Genomic DNA, 18,115 nt, shown 5'->3' with positions numbered 1-18,115 from the left:
ATCAAGCATTGTATGGTTGAAATAACTTCAAGTCTGGTGGCCCTTCAACAAATTTAGATTTATTTGCAATAGTACAGAGTACAATCCTGAGTGTCAGTAACCCGGACACTCCACATTATATATCTCTGCAGGGTTCCCGGATTGGACAGCATTAACTGCCTCATTCAGGGAGCTCATATTCCAACAAGTCCACCTCGTGGACCTCGTCAAATTCATTACTTCCCTCCCCCTCTAGGTCCGAGGAACCGTAAAGTTAAAGTTTATTTATTGGTCACAAGTAAGGCTTACATTAACACTGCAATGAAGTTTCTGTGAAATTCCCGTAGTCGCCACAGTTTGGCACTTGTTCGGGTCAATTCACCTAACCAACGCATCTTTCAGGCTGTGGGAGGAAACCGGAGCACCCGGAGGAAACCCATGCAAACACGGGGAGAACGTGCAAACTCCGCACAGATAGTGACCCAAGCCGGGAATCGAACCCGGGTCCCTGTCACTGTGAGGCAGCAGTGCTAACCACTGTGCTACCATGCTGCCCTCGCGGTTCATTCAACTTGCCAGCCTCTTGCAGAGTTTCAACACTGGGTCCAGGTCCTCCAGCTCTGCGTGGGGTGTAGCGGAGCTTCTTTCATCTCAAGCATTGAGGAACGGGTTCACTCTCTTCACGGGCGGCAAGGGAGGCAACGCAGCTAATTCCGCCTTGCCCATTTCGGATGCCAAGATTCCATTGACCCGAGACGCACAGCGGGAGCCGTTGGGTCCCAGAATTTCTTCCGATGTGCCGGGTATAGATTATTCCAGCACGGCCTGGGGCTTAACAGCTTTTAAATGGCCTGGGTGCTTTTATAATATGGTATCTCCCACGTAGACTTTGTAGGAAACCGGTCCTGTCCTTGAATCAACCATGCCTTGTAACCACATAGGGCCTTCCCCATTATTCTTTAAGAGCACCCTAGGTGTCTCTTCCAGTTGGTGTTGTTGTGGGCTCAGCTTTGTGCTTCTTGATGCCTTCACACCCTCTTCCCCAAGGTTCGGGAAGATTAGGCTCAATCTGGTGCAAAGTCGTCTTCCCATGGGTAACTCAGCTGGGGCTATTCCAGTAGTTAAATAGAAGGGGGGTTGTCATGTTGTAATCAAAGAGGAATCTGGACAGTTTGGTGTCCAAGGAGGCTGCGGGCTGTTTCTTTAAACCTACTTTTAACATTTGGACCATTCGCTGATGAGTGATAAGTCCTAATGTGTCAAATTCCATTCAACTTCATAAAATAAGTGAATTCCTGGCTGGTAAAGGATGCTCCACTGTTGGAAACCAGCACCTCTGGGATCCCGTGAGACGTGAAGTTTCTCCACTGTGTTTGATGAATTCACTCTGTGTGCGTCCATCCATTTTGTATGGGCATCTGTCATTACCAGGAACATTGAACCCATGAACAGATCGGAATATTGGCTATGTAATCAAGTCCATGGCCTTCCTGGCCATTCCCATGGGTGCTGGTGATAGTTTCTGCCCCTATTGGCATTGCCAACACTGACCCACGAGTGCAGCTATATCCTTATCCATCCCTGGCCACCAGACATAGTTCCTTATGAGCATTTTCCTTTTTGTCACTTCTGGGTGGCCATGGTGAAATTTGGCCAGTATGGGACAGTGGCCCTGGCTCGGGATGACAATTCTGGATCCCCATAGCAGAATGCTACCTTCCACGATCAGCTGCTCTTGCTGGCTCCAGTATTGGTGGTATGTGTGCTGTAAATGGTCTTTTTGTTTTTTGTCGATACTAGCTGTTTCAATTTCACGAGGACTGGGTCTTTTTATGTCCACAGTTGAATATTATTTGTTGCCGCTGGGAGAGTTTCCAAGAAGTTCATTGTCAGCACCATCGGGGTACTCATTGGGGGTACCACCAGTGCAGTGTCTGCTAACAGTAGCTGACTTCAGGGCATCTGCATTGGCTACTCAGCCTCCTGGCCGCCTACAATTGATAATTGTAAGCGGCCAGTAATAAAGCCCACCGCTGGATTCGGGCCAATGTTATGGGCGGCACCAAATTGTCCTCCTTTAGCAGTCCTTGAGGTCCGTGACAATGACAAATTTTCGCTCATACCGATACTGGTGGAATTTCTTAACCTCGAAAATCACCCTTCCTTTTCAACGAGACCGTATTTTCGTTCCGCGATAGCCAAGATCCTGGGAGCATATGCGATTGGGCATTCATCTCTGTTTGGCCACCTATTTGCCAATACTGCCCCGATTCCATACAGGGACGCATCATAGGTCAGTAGTAGTTCTTTTCGGGGATTGTAATATTCTTGTACGTTCAACGAGGAAAGCTGTTGCTTTACTGTACTGAAAGTCAAGGATTGGCTAGAAGCCCACTCCCAAGGCTGACCCTTGTCTACTCTGTAGCCCAGATAGGTTACTTGGGGGACCTGGAATACACATTTTTCCCTTCTTAGGCGTTTGCCTGCCTTGGAAAATTGACTTAGAATTTCCTCATGGTTCTGTAGATCTTCCTTATTCATCTTTCTTGTTATGAGGATGTCATCCAGGTAAATAGCCACCTGAGGTAGGCCTTGTAAGCTGATCTCCATCGTTTACTGGAAGATTGAGCAGGGTAACGATACCCCAGATGGCAGGCTGACGATACCCCAGATGGCAGTCTCGTGTATTGGTAAAGGCCTTTATGAATATGAATTGTTGAATATCCTGGGAATTCTCATCTAGCTCTAATTATAAGTAATTACAGATGGTTTAGTGCATACGTGACTCGTATCAAGTGTCGAAAACGAGAGTCCTTCTGCCAACATCGCATATTTATCCAGCTGTGGGAAATGGTTTACCATTTGTTTAAATCCCTGAAAAGGCAAATTGATCCATCTGGCTTCAAAATTAGTATGACTGGTGCTGCCCATTCTGCAAATTGGGCTGGTTTGATGGTCCTTTCACACTCCAGTCTCAACTTTTTGCCATAGGGCAAATAATACTGAGCGGGCCTTGCAAAATCGTGGAATCTCTTCCTGGTCAACATGCAAGGTCGCGTTGACTCCTGTGATAGTCCCTAGGCCTTCCTGGAAAACATCAGGGTATTTAAGCAGGCCTTCACCAAGGTCACCAATTTCTAGCTGAAAGACATTAAGCCAATCTAGGTGGATCTTACACAACCAATTTCAGCCCATAAGGCTTGGGCCTGAGCCCTCCACTACAATCATAGTCTTTCATAGAAGACGGGGACAGAGATGGTCCCCACAATTTGCAAAGGTTCCCCTGTATAGGGTCTTAGTCATGCTGAGGTCTTGATTAAAGTTAAGGGTTGGAGTCCAGAGTGAATTTAATGGAACATTGATTCTCCGACCACCGATATGGCCACACCCATATCAACCTCAATTATTACAGGATGTCTAATTAACCATGTTTATCTTGATTGTGTCTGATTTGGACATTGCTATGTAATTTAATTGTTTAAAATCGGATGTAGGTGATCCTTCCAGGGTGTGAACTCTCCTGCATACCAGCCTAAATCTAGGTCTTGTCAGGCTCCTTTGCTGTTTTCACTCTGCATACCGGCAACAATTGCATTGCACTCTCGGGCGGGATTCTGAAGGGACTTGTAACTGTTTGGTCGAAGTTTGGCTTTACTTTGGGGCCATGCTGTGGGCAGACCTACAGTTACATGTATCTGGATACTTCCTCACTGAGACTATGTAATTGCCTGCACTCAAGTGGTGGAATTAGAGGTGGCTTGGGGTCATAATATTCTCTAACTAGTTTAGTCAATTCTTGAAAGGCTTTAGTTTGCGATGCCTCAGAGAAAGTTAAACTCCAAATGACAGCAAATCCTGAAGCCCCACAGGCAGTCAGGAAAATTACCCATTGATTTTTGTTTGCCATAATGTCGTTTTCCAGGATAAAGTAACGCAAGTGTTCCCCATATTGGGCCCAGTCCTTAATGGCAGGCTCAAATGAGTCGAGTCTTTCAAATAAAGGCATGGCACTTAAGAATGGCTTACCCCAACTGAGGCCAACTGCTGCAAGCAAGTTCGTTCACAATCGTGCTTTACCTAATTGCCACTGAAATAATTCCACCGAGGCAGCTGTCCCTTCACCAAATTTACATTTATTTACAATAGTTAGTAATACTCAGACGAGTACTGCCCAGGATGGAGTATCCCTCTGAGGGCTGGTAATCCGGACACTCCACATTATATACCTCTGCAGGGCTCCCGGATTGGACAGCATTAACTGCTTCATTCAGAGAACTCATATTCCAACAGGTCCACCTCGTGGACCTTGTTAAAGTCACTGCAATGGGAAGCTCAGAGATTTAACTCCACAGTATCTGACTTTTGATCTAAACAGCTTCCCTGCCCAGAAGTCAGTCTGATTGGTGGGGAAGCTCAGGCCAGCAGGACTCCAAAGGAGACCACTGGAAAAATCAGTCGGCGGGAGGAGGGGGGGGTGGGGGGGTTGATCCTGGGGACAACTGTCTAATCCCCAATCCAGAGGGATTTGTATGGGGTGGAGGGGGAGAATCTGATGATGCGGGAGCTGAGGGGGGGGGGGGGGGGGGAGGTTACCATGAGGAGGCACTCAAGATCTCCCTGGCCCACAAGCAGTGCTGTGAAATCAACTGGCCCCTCCCTAGGTCTTGGAAACTCAGCCAGTCACAGTTAAACCTGCAATGCAGATTAAATTAAAAGCTTCCAGCCTCATTGAGATATTTCAAATACCAACACCGCCTCCTCCTGGGACCACTCCTTATCTGACCTCAGTGAAAGCAGGAAGACACTGGGTTAACTCCAGCTTTCTGACGTGCTCAGAATTTCTGCCTTTTTAACTCCCCCACCCATCCGCTGATAATCCCACCCATCCATAGTGAAATTGCCACGGTGTCAGAGATGAGGAACCAACATTGACGTTTCTGATGCACTAAACCATCTGTTCCTTTCGATAAAACATTTCAAATTTGTTTTCCAACAACAAACAATATCACTCGGTGACATCTCACTCAGATCAGACAGAGAGTAAAAATAATTGTTTGTTTTGTGTGCGATTATTTTTGTCCCTTAGATACATATCACCATTTTAAAAATAAATATTACAATTATTACATTCTTGGCAGGCATTGACTGGAGCTTTGGAACATCCTGTTATTTTTTCAGGTTTTACTAAAAGAATTTTGCATATATTTGAAATGACTGGATAATCTGGCGACAGAATTTGCCCTTGTTAATGAAGTAGATCAGTAAAATATCACTCATTTCATGTTCTAAAGATGGCTTGACAGTTAAGCGGCCATTCAGATTATTAAAAATGACCTCATTTCAGATAATGGCTGACAACAATTTGTGCAATTATGAAGAAGTCACTATTTACTGGCTTTGGAGAGAAGGACGCCGGAACAGGAGGAGGCTTTTTAGCCCTTCGAACCACCTAGCCCCCTTTACCCTTATTCCTTAATACCTTTGCTAAACAAAAATCTATCAATCTCAGGTTAAAAATGAATAACCACCTCACATCGACTGGCTCTGACCTTTAAGCTAGTCCAAGACGCCACAACTAGCAGGAAGAGTTTCTTCCTGTCTGCCCTAGCCTCTCCCCTTGACATCTTTAAATCTTCAATCAAATCACAGTTCCAAAGAACGCAGCCTTACTTTTGTGCAATCTCACCTTATAATTTTACACTTGGGGCCCAAGTATAATTCTGGTAAATCTACACAGCTCTCCTTCCAAAGCCATTATATCAGATCTGTTGCTCAGAACACTTTTATTATTCATTCATGGAATGTGGACATCGCTGGCTAGGTTAGCATTTATTGCCCAGCCCCAATTGCCCCTTGAGAAGGTGGTGGTGGGCCATCTTCTGGAACCACTGCAGTCCCTGTGGTGCAGGTACACCCAGATGGCTTGTTGTTGCGGGGGGGGGGGGGGGGGGGAGCATAATTTTGACCCAGAGACAGTGAAGGAAAGTTGATAAATTTCCAAGTCAGGATGGTGTGTGGCTTGGAGGAGAACCTCCAGATAGTGATGTTCCCATGAATCTGCTGCCCTTGACTTTCTAGTTGGTATTGGCCATGCGTTTGGGAGGTGCTGTAGAAGGAACCTTGGTAAGTTGCTGCAGACGGCAACAATTTACAGACAGCAAGTCCCACAAATCCCAGCAAAGAGAAGACCAGATTTCTATTTTTTGTGGGATTGGTTAGGAAGTTTCACAATGTATGATTCTGACTTTTAATCGATGATAAATAAGACTGCAGGATGATAAGGCTGAGAATCTGACTTTTCTCTACTTCACTCATTGATACTCAGACCAGTCTCTCCTGAGGCATAGACACTATAAAAAATATAGAATCATAGAATGGCTACAGCACAGAAGGAGGTTATTCCACCCATCATGTCTGTACTAGCGCTCTTCAAGAACAGCTCTCCCAATTCCTCTCCCCGCTTTCTCCCCATAGTCCTGCAAATTGTTCCTCTCCAGATAATCATTCAATTCCCTTCTGAATGCCTCAATTGAATCTGCCTCCACCACACTCTCAGACAGTACATTCCAGATCCCAACCACTCGCTGTGTGAATCTGCTTCCACCACACTCACAGACAGTACATTCCAGATCCTAACCACTCGCTGTGTGAATCTGTCTCCACCACACTCTCAGACAGTGCATTCCAGATCCTAACCACTCGCTGTGTGAATCTGTCTCCACCACACTCTCAGACAGTGCATTCCAGATCCTAACCACTCACTGTGTGAATCTGCTTCCACCACACTCACAGACAGTACATTCCAGATCCCAACCACTCGTGTGTGAATCTGTCTCCACTCCACTCTCAGACAGTACATTCCAGATCCTAACCACTCACTGTGTGAATCTGTCTCCACCACACTCTCAGACAGTACATTCCAGATCCTAACCACTCACTGTGTGAATCTGTCTCCACCACACTCTCAGACAGTGCATTCCAGATCCTAACCACTCACTGTGTGAATCTGCTTCCACCACACTCACAGACAGTACATTCCAGATCCTAACCACTCGTGTGTGAATCTGTCTCCACCACACTCTCAGACAGTACATTCCAGATCCTAACCACTCGCTGTGTGAATCTGTCTCCACCACACTCACAGACAGTACATTCCAGCTCCTAACCACTCACTGTGTGAATCTGCTTCCACCACACTCACAGACAGTGCATTTAAAATCCTAACCAGTCACTGTGAATCTGTCTCCATCACACTCTCAGACATTGTGTTCCAGATCCTAACCACTCGCTGTGTGAATCTGTCTCCACCACACTCTCAGACAGTACATTCCAGCTCCTAACCACACACTGTGTGAATCTGTCTCCACCACACTCTCAGACAGTGCATTCCAGATCCTAACCACTCGCTGTGTGAATCTGTCTCCACCACACTCTCAGACAGTGCATTCCAGATCCTAACCACTCGCTGTGTGAATCTGTCTCCACCACATTCTCAGACAGTACATTCCAGATCCTAGCCACTTACTATGTGAAGAAGTTTCGCCCCTTGTCGCCATTGTTTCTTTTGCCAATGACTTTTAATCTCTGCCCTCTTATTCTCAACATTTCCACCAATGGGAACGGTTTCTCCCTATCTACTCTGTCCAGACCCTTCACGATTTTGAATATCGCTATCAAATCTCCTCTCAAATTTCCCTTGGCCAAGAAAAACAGTACCAACCCCTCCAATCTATCCACAGAACTGAAGTTCCTCACCCCTGGAACCTTTCTTGTGAATCTTTTCTGCACTCTCTCTAACACCTTCACATCCTTCCTGAAGTGCGGTACCCAGAACTGGACACAATACTCCAGCTGAGACTGAGCCAGTTTTATTACAGGTTGATCATAACTTCCATTGCAACTACTGTGTGAGAAAAAGCCCAGCGTCCATCTAATTCACCTTCGATAATACTGATGGTCACTTGATACAATTAATAATCAAGCTGTTGACTAATCCTCACAATCAATCTTATTGATAACAGGCAGGAGGTGAAGAAGATCCCAGTGGTGATGAACTTTGGAAACCAGGGGTGCAAGGTCACCTGTCCTCCCAAACAAGTTACAGTTCCCACATGTCAAGATACTCATGCATTCTGTCCAACATTGCTTCTTTCTGAAAGAAATCTATCTAACTTGCTTTTGGATGAATCAACATAAACTGCTTCTGCAATCCCTAAGATCGAGGTGCCCAAAATGTCGATTGTGGTCGATCAGAAACTTGTTTCCAGTTGACTGATCACTTTCTGCGCACCGTGCACTCGGTGCATGCGGAATGTGCCTTTCCTGCGTGTTGTACAGCTGTGAAGTTGATGCATGCATGATGTGGGTGGCACGGTGGCACTGTGGTTAGCACTGCTGCTTCACACCCAGGTGCAATTCGAGCCTTGGGTCATTGTCTGTGTGGAATCTGCACATTCTCCCCATGTCTGTGTGGGTTTCCTCCAGGTGCTCCGGTTTCCTCCCACAGTCCAAGATGTGCTGGTTAGGTGCATTGGCCATGCTAAATTCTCCCTCAGTGCACCCAAACAGGCGCCTGAGTGTGGCAACGAGGGGATTTTCACAGTAACTTCATTGCAGTGTTAATGTAAGCCTTACTTCATTGCAGTGTTAATGTAAGCCTTTATAAACTTGCGTGATGTGCACTTTGTGCGTTGCACATATGTGATGTGTGATGTGTGCTTTCTGCATATTGCACATGTCGGGTATCTATGAATATTACACATTAAACCTTTGCTACTTAGGTACAGAAGCACATGTTATGTCCCAAGATTTCACTGAGTTGAGGAGGTGGCATAGCTCTGTGACCACCTCCTTGTTAAATCTGAACCACTTCAGGCACAGCTGCTGTCTCTTTGAATGTAAAAGTATTATTGCCTTTGGAATATTTGAAGAGAGAGAGAGCCCTCATTCTCCCTCCTCACAGATTTTCCATTTTCTAACTCTTCCATCTGCTACAGACTAAAAGTCTTGAAAAATTGCCTCATGGGCCCAGGCCTTCTCTAACTGCAGGCATCACAGCCACAAAACATCTGCAACAACACTCCACACTCTTCTACCAACTCCACCTGAGTAAAAGGGAGAAAGATATGACCTGCAGCTTGTTAAGTTTTCCTTTAAATAGTCTTAGTTCAGGGCCCCATCTTGCCTTTCTGCACTTGTTTTTTCTTGCGTGATCGATGTAGACGTTGTAATATGCCTTCAAGGGATATCAGCATGACTTCATTCGAAGGGAAATGTGTCATGTGATCCAGTCTTAGTCTCACTTTTGCTTTGAGCAGAACATACACACACAGCTCTGATGCCTTCTAGTTTTATCCCTGTGTATAACTATTCTCATGTGCCTAGTCTTAATAAATGAGCCCACAATGTGTTTATCAAATCCCTTATGAGTGATTAGTACCTAGTGTCCTGTGAAGTAAAGAGGCCCAAGGTATTACAACACATAATGGTGTTCAGCAGTGATCAGACAGGTGGCAGCAAGATTAACGATAGGTACACAACATGGTGAAGAGCTGTAGACCATGCCTGATGGAATGAGAAGATCCTTGGCATTGTGGTCAGACCACAACAATGTCGCAGTGTTGGAGAGGGTTGAAAGTGCAGAGTGCCTGTAAGCGGACACAAATTTCTGTGATTCCTTAGATTAAATATTTCTTAGAATAAAATCAAATAAATGAAACAGGACAAAGCAACACCCAGGCACAAAGTGTGAACAGACAAGCAGGTCTTTTAAAATGCAGAAACAAGGCTGACAAAAGGACTCAGGAACTCACATTAGCATACCCTTCCATTTAATTAAATTGGCACCAAGGATATCAGGAAGCCCTTATCAAACACTTCAGAAGGTCTCCGAGACTTGGAAGACTTCCTGATATCCAATTAAACATCTATTGTATAAGAAACCCCGGGGAGATTCTAGTCCATTGATAAACCCATCGGACAGAAATGATTACCATGCCTAAACATTGATACTGTACTTAAAACATCAAACAGAATGGTCAGAGTCAAATACTGTAAACAAAACATTAACATTTGAATCATACAAAGTGTCAAAGTTCGAGTATAACTGTAGCCCATTGCGGCGGGCCTTCAGAGTGCTTTCGGGACAGTGCTGTTTGTATGTCCTGATTGCACCTCCGTCGACGTTAATAAAGCTGGACCGCTGTTGAACCTGACTCTGAGTCCGAAGTGGTCGTGTTCGCCCACTCGCGCTAACATGCCCTTCAGGACCCAATCAGCAAGTTCTGCAATGGTATCACCCAACCACTCGATGATTAATTTCAAATTCCCCCCTCCCAGACTGGGGTCTGGAAATTTTGCAAATTAACAGAAGACAGAGAATGCCCTGGGAGAAATTGTAGCTAACGAACTGAAATGAGTAAATAAATCAAACTAGGTCACAGTACGTGAGGCTTCTAGCACCATTAATCATATGGAATTTCAAACGGTGAACTTGTAATTTGGCATCGCATGAAAAGACTGATGTGGATCAGCAGAAATATGAAATGCACTTTCGACTTGTTTACAAACTGTGGTTCAAACCATTGAGATTGTGAGCGTGAAGACATGCGCTGCATCAGGAATTCGCAAAACTTTCACTAATCACGAGTCTGGGGAATAATTAATGGAGCGAGCTTGATGCACGAGTGACGATAGTTTGTTAGAGACAAGATGATGAATCCAGGGTGACCTGTAGTTGAAGGAATTGTCCTTTATTGTGACTGTTTGTCCTAAGTCCCTTTAGCCTCTGCCATTCATCTTGTCTTTTTAGGACACCTTGTTGGAGACTGAGTCTCTGTGTGGTGAGCCATGCACACTGGGAGGCGTTACTGTGTGGATCTAGCAGGACTCGTCAGCTGTCCAGCCCATAAAGGAAGGGGGGAATGAGTGGCTGAGTGTTCAGGCACTGGGAGAATTCTCAGAATCAAAGAGATTATCTGATTATCTCATTGCCTTCAAGAGTATGCAGCGTAGTCGAGGTTTTGTGTGATTGGTCTGCTGAAGTTGACTGGTGGAACTAGTGAAGACAATGAGGGTCTTGGACTAGTGGTTAGAGAGCTGGTGAGAGCCCCACGCTGCCTGTTTCTGGGAAGGCCCACACAGCATGGTATTGTTCCCAGTGGTGGAGAAAAGAAGCTGGGGTTGGGGGGGCTGAAGTCCCACCCATAGAGAGCTGTCAGCCAATCACAAGCTGGCAGCTCTATTGAACAGCAGTGCCAATGGGAAGATGGTGGCTACTGCTGGTACAACATCCAGCCGAGTATCTTGCTGCATCCCAGACTATCAGCAAGTGATTGTAGAAGGGGAAAGGGGGTTCAGCAGCAAGGACAGGGGGTGGCTTTCAGTGGCTCCCTTCCAGATCCTGGTATTCCTTGATCAAGCACTGAGTGTCTTTGACTGTGGGATGGTCCGCTGCACATCTGCCCCTGGCCAGCAACCCTGCACGGGTGTGGCAAACCTGCCCACCCTGCTCACCCGAAACAACGATAAGAGGCACTGAAGGGAACAGTAATCACCCAAGGGCGCAATTGGCAGCAGCTGAAGCTTCCCAGAATGGACATAATTGGGAAATTGGTGAGGTCCCCACCCTCCTGCCTGATTGCCAGATTAACTGTCACCCCCTCCCCGCCACAAGGGAGGATACTAGATTCTGGCACCTCTATTGTAATATTACACTGACCAGTGCAATAAGATTTCCACGACTTAAATTATAAAGTAGAGAATGCAGTGAGAATGATTGAATTTTTTGAGAGTCATTGCTCCACTCAGTATGTAAAGATGGAGAAGTGAAAACAAGTTCACAATCCCTGAATCAAACCTCAGCATGAATGATATCTCCAGTCACCAAGTCAAGCAATATCATCTATTTCACACACCAATCCTTCAGTAGTTTCCACTTATCAAGTCAATGCTTTCAGCATAGTGGGTTATAAATTATCTTCAGTGGCATGGCAGAATGGGCAACAGTGCAACAGTCACATATCATTATGGAGAAGGAAATCAGAGTGTACGAGGGATGCCCGTTCTCAGTCAGCCAACTACCATTCAGGATAGATTGATAGCCTGGCCTGTTTCATTCTGAATCCTCCGTCTCTTGTACAACATTAAGTCTATTCCTTCAAAAACAATGATGTTGGCTGGTTGTGGATTCAATTTCCGAGGGATCGGAGGATCTGTGCTCCAATCAGCACAAACCTATTACACCTTTTCAATTACTGCATCTGCTTAATATTTATTTGAGGCTCTATATTAATATACAAAATTGAAATAGATGCCCATACTAATAGTTGGAACATCAATGCAAAACACTGAGTGTTCACAGATGCCTAATGCTGCAGCACCCATTAACCTCTTAGCATCCTCTGATGCAAAAGCCAGTTTTAATCCTCAGTTTGATTGGCACACCAAATGCCTCTCCCAGCATCTTTACATTTCAATAATATAGCGCATTACACTTATGGCTGTGCTAGTGAGGACTTCTTTTTCTTTAATTTGTAGGATGTGAGTATCACTGGCTAGGCCAACATTTATTGCCCATTCCTAATTGCTGTTGAGAAGGTGATGATGAGCTGCCTTCCTGAACTGTTACAGTCCCTGTGGTGTAGGTAGCCTGCAGAATAGGAAGATCCCAGATTGACATTCTGGTCAGGGAGGGTTGGCCAAAGGGAAGAAAAGGACAGGTGGTCACTCATCCCTGAAATCCAGTGATTCTTCCTGAAAAGTCAGATTGTGCAGACATCGAGAGTGAGCTTCGATCAGGATGGGTTGTATTGCCACCCTTATGACACAATTGTCCATGAGGTTCCTCAGGATTCCCTGTGCCTGTGGTCATCAGCAAATCAGCAACTTCAAAGGGAAAAGGGGAGTCACGATCATTTGAATAAATGGCGAATTTCTATCAGAGTGGATTTCTTATGGTGCAATGGATAGCATTCCTACTTCTGAGCTGGAAGCTGTAGATTCGAGTCCTGCTCTGGGACTTGATGGCCAAGGAAGATGTGTTCTAAAAGGAGAATTTTTTATCTCAGGAGAGTCTTTGGTGTGCAGAATTCTCGTCCCCAGAAAGTAGTGGAGGTTTGTTCTTCAAATTTATTCAAGGCTGAGTTAGACAGACATTTGAGAGTCAAGGGAGTCAAGGGTTATCGGGGCAGACAGGAAAGTGGAGTTGAGGTTACAATCAAACCAGCCATGATCGTATTGAATGGCAGAGCAGGTTCAGAGGGCTGAACGGCCTACTCCTGCTCCTGTTCCTATAACCTGGCCAAGAAGGTGGATTATCAACCTGCAAATCCTTCCAATATGTCTAAAGCAGGCAGTAAGAATGGGAGAGCCTCCTGATCCCAGCTATGTTTGGTGCTGAGTGGTGCCCCTCAAACTGTAGCCTCTGGCAATAGGGTAGCGACCTGTTCCAGGAAAGAAACTAGCCATGGAAACAGACATAATCACGTACTTTGTCTGTTTCTTCTGCCGCTCAGCACGGGGAAGGAGTAATTCAAAGGTGAAATGTCGCAGAGCAGCCATCTGAACGGATTGTGGCTTAGTGGTAGCACTCTGTGAGACTGTGGGGCTGGATCCTCCGACCTCGCCCACAGCAGGGATTCTTCGGTCCCACTGCAGTGAATGGAGATTTGGCCGAGCACCAAATTCTCGCAAGCAGCAACAGCGGGGCATGAACAGCCAGATAATTCTGGCCTTTGTGTTTCAGTGTCACTCCAAAGAAGTAAGCACAAAATCTAGACCAATACTTCAGAGCAGGACTGAGGGAGTGCTGCACTCGCACATTTACCATCTTTCAGATGAGACGTTAACGTGAGGATTAATTTGCCCTCTCGTGTATGTGTAAAAGATCGCACTATTTTGAAAAACAGCCGGGGAATGCACCCCCAACCCCAGCAAATATGTGACCCACAACTAAAATCCCTAAAAATACATTTACCACATTGCTCTTTGTGGGATCTTGCTGTGCACACATTAGCAGATGAATTTGCAACAGCAGCTACATTTAAAGTTTATCTGGAAAGTACTTTGGGACATCCTGAGGTTTTGAAAGGCACTATATAAATCCACACACTTTAACAAAGCCATGTTTTATTAATAACTAACAGCAGTGACACTGTGAGACATTAATAGTTCCACCTCCATAATATCACCCGTCTCCACTCATCTGCTGCTGAAACCCTCATCCATGTCTTTACTAGAAATTGAAAAACAGAAATAGGAGGCTATTCAGACCCTTGAGTCTGTTCCGCCCATTTACTGAGATCTTGACTGACCTTGACCTAGATCAACATCTACAACTTTGCCCCATATTCCTTAACACCTTTAATGAACAAAAACCTATCAAGCACAGAATTAAACTTTACGATTTGACCCAGCAACAATTGCTCTTTATGGAAGAAAGTTCCAAACTTCCACCAACTCTTTTTGTGTGGATGATTTTTTTAATAATGTCACTCCTGGAAACCTGGCTCTAAATTTTTAATTTTGCCCCTTAGACTGCAAATATCTGCTCTCCCTCTTCCCTCTGTTATCTCGAAAACCGATCAAAATACTGGCTAACCTTTGAATTTTCAGAGAATACAATCCTCACGTGTGTAACCTCACCTCAGAATTGAGATGTTGGAGTCCAGTTAATCTCTGAAGTTCCTTCCCTGTATCTCTCCATCTCTCTTAAAACATTTCGATAACCCACCCTAATCTCTGTTTCTGTCTGGGTGTCAAATTCTGTTTGATAACAGACCTGTGAAAAGCCTTTGGACGCTTTGCTATAAAAATGCCCGGTGTTTTTTTAAAATACTTCAATAAATACCACTCCGCCTGCCACGGAATCCAAGTGGGTGAGGGGCGAACAACCTTGGGTGGAAATTTCTTGTCTCGCTCGAGCAAGTTTGTAAAATCCCGTCCATTAATTCAACTGGTTTTAAATGTCTCCATAGAATCCTGACAGTGCAGAAGAAGGCCATTTGGTCCATTAAGTCTGCACCAAGTCTCCAAAATAGCGGGCAGAATTCTCCTAAAAACATTCTAAGTTTCGAATTTGTGTGAAAACTATCGTAATTCACCCTGGCTTTTTTCAGTGGAATCCCCCACACTCTGTGCATTGCAGAGGCCACCAGTGTGAATATTATTAAATTTCAGGGGGCGGGGCATATTCCCACTGAAGAGGCTGAAATCAGCGTGCTGAGTGGGCTACTATGCATGTGCCGATCTGTCAGTGCCGACATTGACACATGCGCAGTGGCCCCGCACTGACAGCCTCCTGCTTTGTTGGCCAGCTCAATTGCTGGCCAGCCCCAGGACCCCCACAACACGGACCCTCTGCCCCTCCCTCCCCTCCCCCCCACAACCTGATCGCTGACCTCCCTGACCATTCCCAGACCTAGCCCTGATCCCCCTCTCCCGGCTCGCCTCCATCTCTCCATCCCTCCCCCGCCAACAGTTAAACCCCACCCTGCCCCCCCTGCAGTTCCAACCCCCCCAGCAGGCTAACCCACCCGCCTGGCTGACATCATGGCCCTCGTCCCTAGCCCACCCTGATCGCGGGCCTCCCTCCTTCTCCAACTGATCCCTAGGCAGAGTGGCAGCAGGACCCCCACCCCCCTATCAGGCCCCACCCCCTGGGCCCTGCCCCATGCCCGATGGGCAAGCCAGGGTCCCCATGCCTACACCCCGCTACCTGATCCCCTGGAGGGCCCTGATTGCCCTCGTTCACTGCAGTGGGGTCGGGCTGCTAGTTCTCCGAAAGTAGAGAGCTACTGTAAACCCTGCTGGAGTGAAATACTCTGGCCAGGGACTTCAGTCCCGGGCCTGCTAATCTCATTTAAATTGTAGGGAAATTATTATTTCAATCATTTCCACGTCTCCCCACTGATTTCTGGTGTGGAGCACATGCCGCCAGAAATGCGGCGCTGGGGGATGCAACCGGGGCGCGAGTGCTCACGCAAACCCCGCGAACTGGCTGCCACAGGATTCTCCCGGCCCGCTGTGTCAAAACGCTAGCAGAGCAGGATGAGAGAATCACAGCCAGTATCTCACCCATTCCCTCTCCCCCACCCTATCCATATAACTGTACATTTTTACCATGGCTAATCTACCTAACCTACACATCTTTGGACACTAAGGGGCAATTTGGCATGGCCAATTCACCGAACCAGCACATCCTTCGGACTGTGGGAGGAAACCAGAGCACTTGGAGGAAACCCACCCAGACACAGGGAGAATGTGCGCAAACTCCTCACAGACGCCCATGTTGGAATCAAACCCAGTTCCCTGGTGCTGAGGCAGCAGTGCTAACCACTGTGCCACCCTGCTGCTCTCATCCCGAGTGTGGCTGATACTATAAAAAAAGGGGAGCTGGTGGAATGGCCATTGCTTCCAACAGTAGCCAGTGTCAGGTGAGGATTAGCCCAGAGACATTGGGCAGTATTGTTAATAACATCAGCCTTCTCTCGCTGTGGTTTGAGGAGTGTCTGATTATTAGAATAAAATGCAATGGGACGAGAGCCAGCTGAGTCCAGAGGAAAAGTCTATCTGACAATATCTCACATTGAAGGCAAACAGGTTTGCTTTCTGTCATTTCTCTGCTAGAAGCCAGCTCGTTGTGGATACTGACTGGAACATCAAATCGAAAGCCCCATGGGCATTATTGCAGCAGGATTTTCTGTCTCACTCCTGTTGCTGCCTTGTTCAAAACACCTAGCATTAGAATTCAAGTCACCAATTGATTGATCAGCTCTTTGAGAGCTTCGATTGTATGAACCCGACTGCATTAACGGAAGGATTTTCATGCTTACAGCTGTACTGAGCTCTCAAGTCTAATAAACTTCTCCAGCTGGTGAATGAGTGCAGCAGGCTGCTCATGCACAGAGCTTCCTCAACGCGTACCATTTAAATAATATTAAATACAGAAGGTTATAATTACCATAATCTCCTTGCGATAGCAATGCTTGTCAGGAACAGGAGGAGCTGTGTCTGCACAGACACTGTCAGGCATTATTCTCCACGCTGGACTCTTGCTGGTAAACTAAACGCTGTGTGGAACAGGGTTTGCAGTGCTAACTACTGAGGCTAGAACTGCAGCTCAAACATTCAGGCATCTGCCGTGTGTTTAACAAACCCCTCCTCTCGCATAGTATTGCTTGTCACTCATTCTCTAAGCCTGGGAAAGCTTCTGGGTTTGGAACTGCTTTGAGCTTATAATAATACAACAGACCAGGTCTTATCTCGTTATCAGCTCAGTGTTTTCTGTGCTTTAAAATCACACAAATAACAGCCTTTGCCATCAAACCAATGTTTAATGCGACAGGTCAAAGATCAACTCCCTGTCGGGCCAGTGGCTTCCAGCACCCCGTCAGAGTGAGTTTCCCCATTTCACCGAGAGGTCATCAGGTGAATTTGAGTGTCGGATTTTGGACGGTTCAGTGTGATTGGCCTACACCTTTCCCACACCACTCTGCTTCCAAGATATTCAACCAATATTTGAATTTATCTAGTGCCTGTCACAAACTCAGGATGAGCTAAAGCGCCAATTCTGTGCAATGACCTTCTGGAAGGTTTGTCCTGTGATGACTGCATCTCCATTGAATGCAGTCAGTCACAGAGAACAGAAAGGCTAGTGTTTATATAACGCCTCTCAAAACACATTGTGTGTAATGGCATAGTGGTATTGTCACTGGACTAATAATCCAGAGACTCAGGGTAATGCTCCAACGACCCGGGCTCGAATATAAAATCTGGAACTGAAAGCCTAATGATGACCATGAAACCAAGTCACTCAGTTCAAAGACAGTTAGGAATGGACAACAAATACAGGCCCAGCCAACAACAGCCACCTCCCATGAATGTTTTTTAAATTTGGAGAGAGAAACAGAGTTAACCTTTCAGATTAACATTCTTTCAGCAGAACTGGAAATAAAATAGAGACATGGAGGTGAAGAAAGGAGGGAATAAAAAGGAGGGCAAATTACAAGAGGGACGGTGGCACAGTGGTTAGTACCGCTGCCTCACAGCGCCAGGGACCCAGTTTAGGTGACTGACTGTGTGGAGTTTGCACTTCCTCCCTGTGTCTGCGTGGGTTTCCTTCGGGTGCTCCAGTTTC

At 46.1% G+C, this 18,115-nt stretch overlaps 1 protein-coding gene across 1 annotated transcript in view; it reads right to left on the bottom strand.

Annotated features, from left to right (window-relative positions):
* The window catches only part of tmcc3 (transmembrane and coiled-coil domain family 3), a 143,819-nt gene extending 126,789 nt beyond the window's left edge, over positions 1–17,030 (bottom strand). Inside the window, exon 1 of the mRNA XM_078235236.1 lies at positions 16,940–17,030. Coding sequence (XP_078091362.1) covers positions 16,940–17,011 — 72 coding nt within the window. The 5' untranslated portion in view covers positions 17,012–17,030. The remainder of the gene's footprint in view (positions 1–16,939) is intronic.
* Positions 17,031–18,115: the final 1,085 nt, after the last annotated feature.

The sequence above is a fragment of the Mustelus asterias genome, chromosome 19, assembly GCF_964213995.1.
Source record: "Mustelus asterias chromosome 19, sMusAst1.hap1.1, whole genome shotgun sequence".
Taxonomy (NCBI): domain Eukaryota; kingdom Metazoa; phylum Chordata; class Chondrichthyes; order Carcharhiniformes; family Triakidae; genus Mustelus; species Mustelus asterias.
The sequence above is the reverse complement of the archived record's forward strand: the minus strand, read 5'-3'. Positions and strand labels throughout refer to the sequence as shown.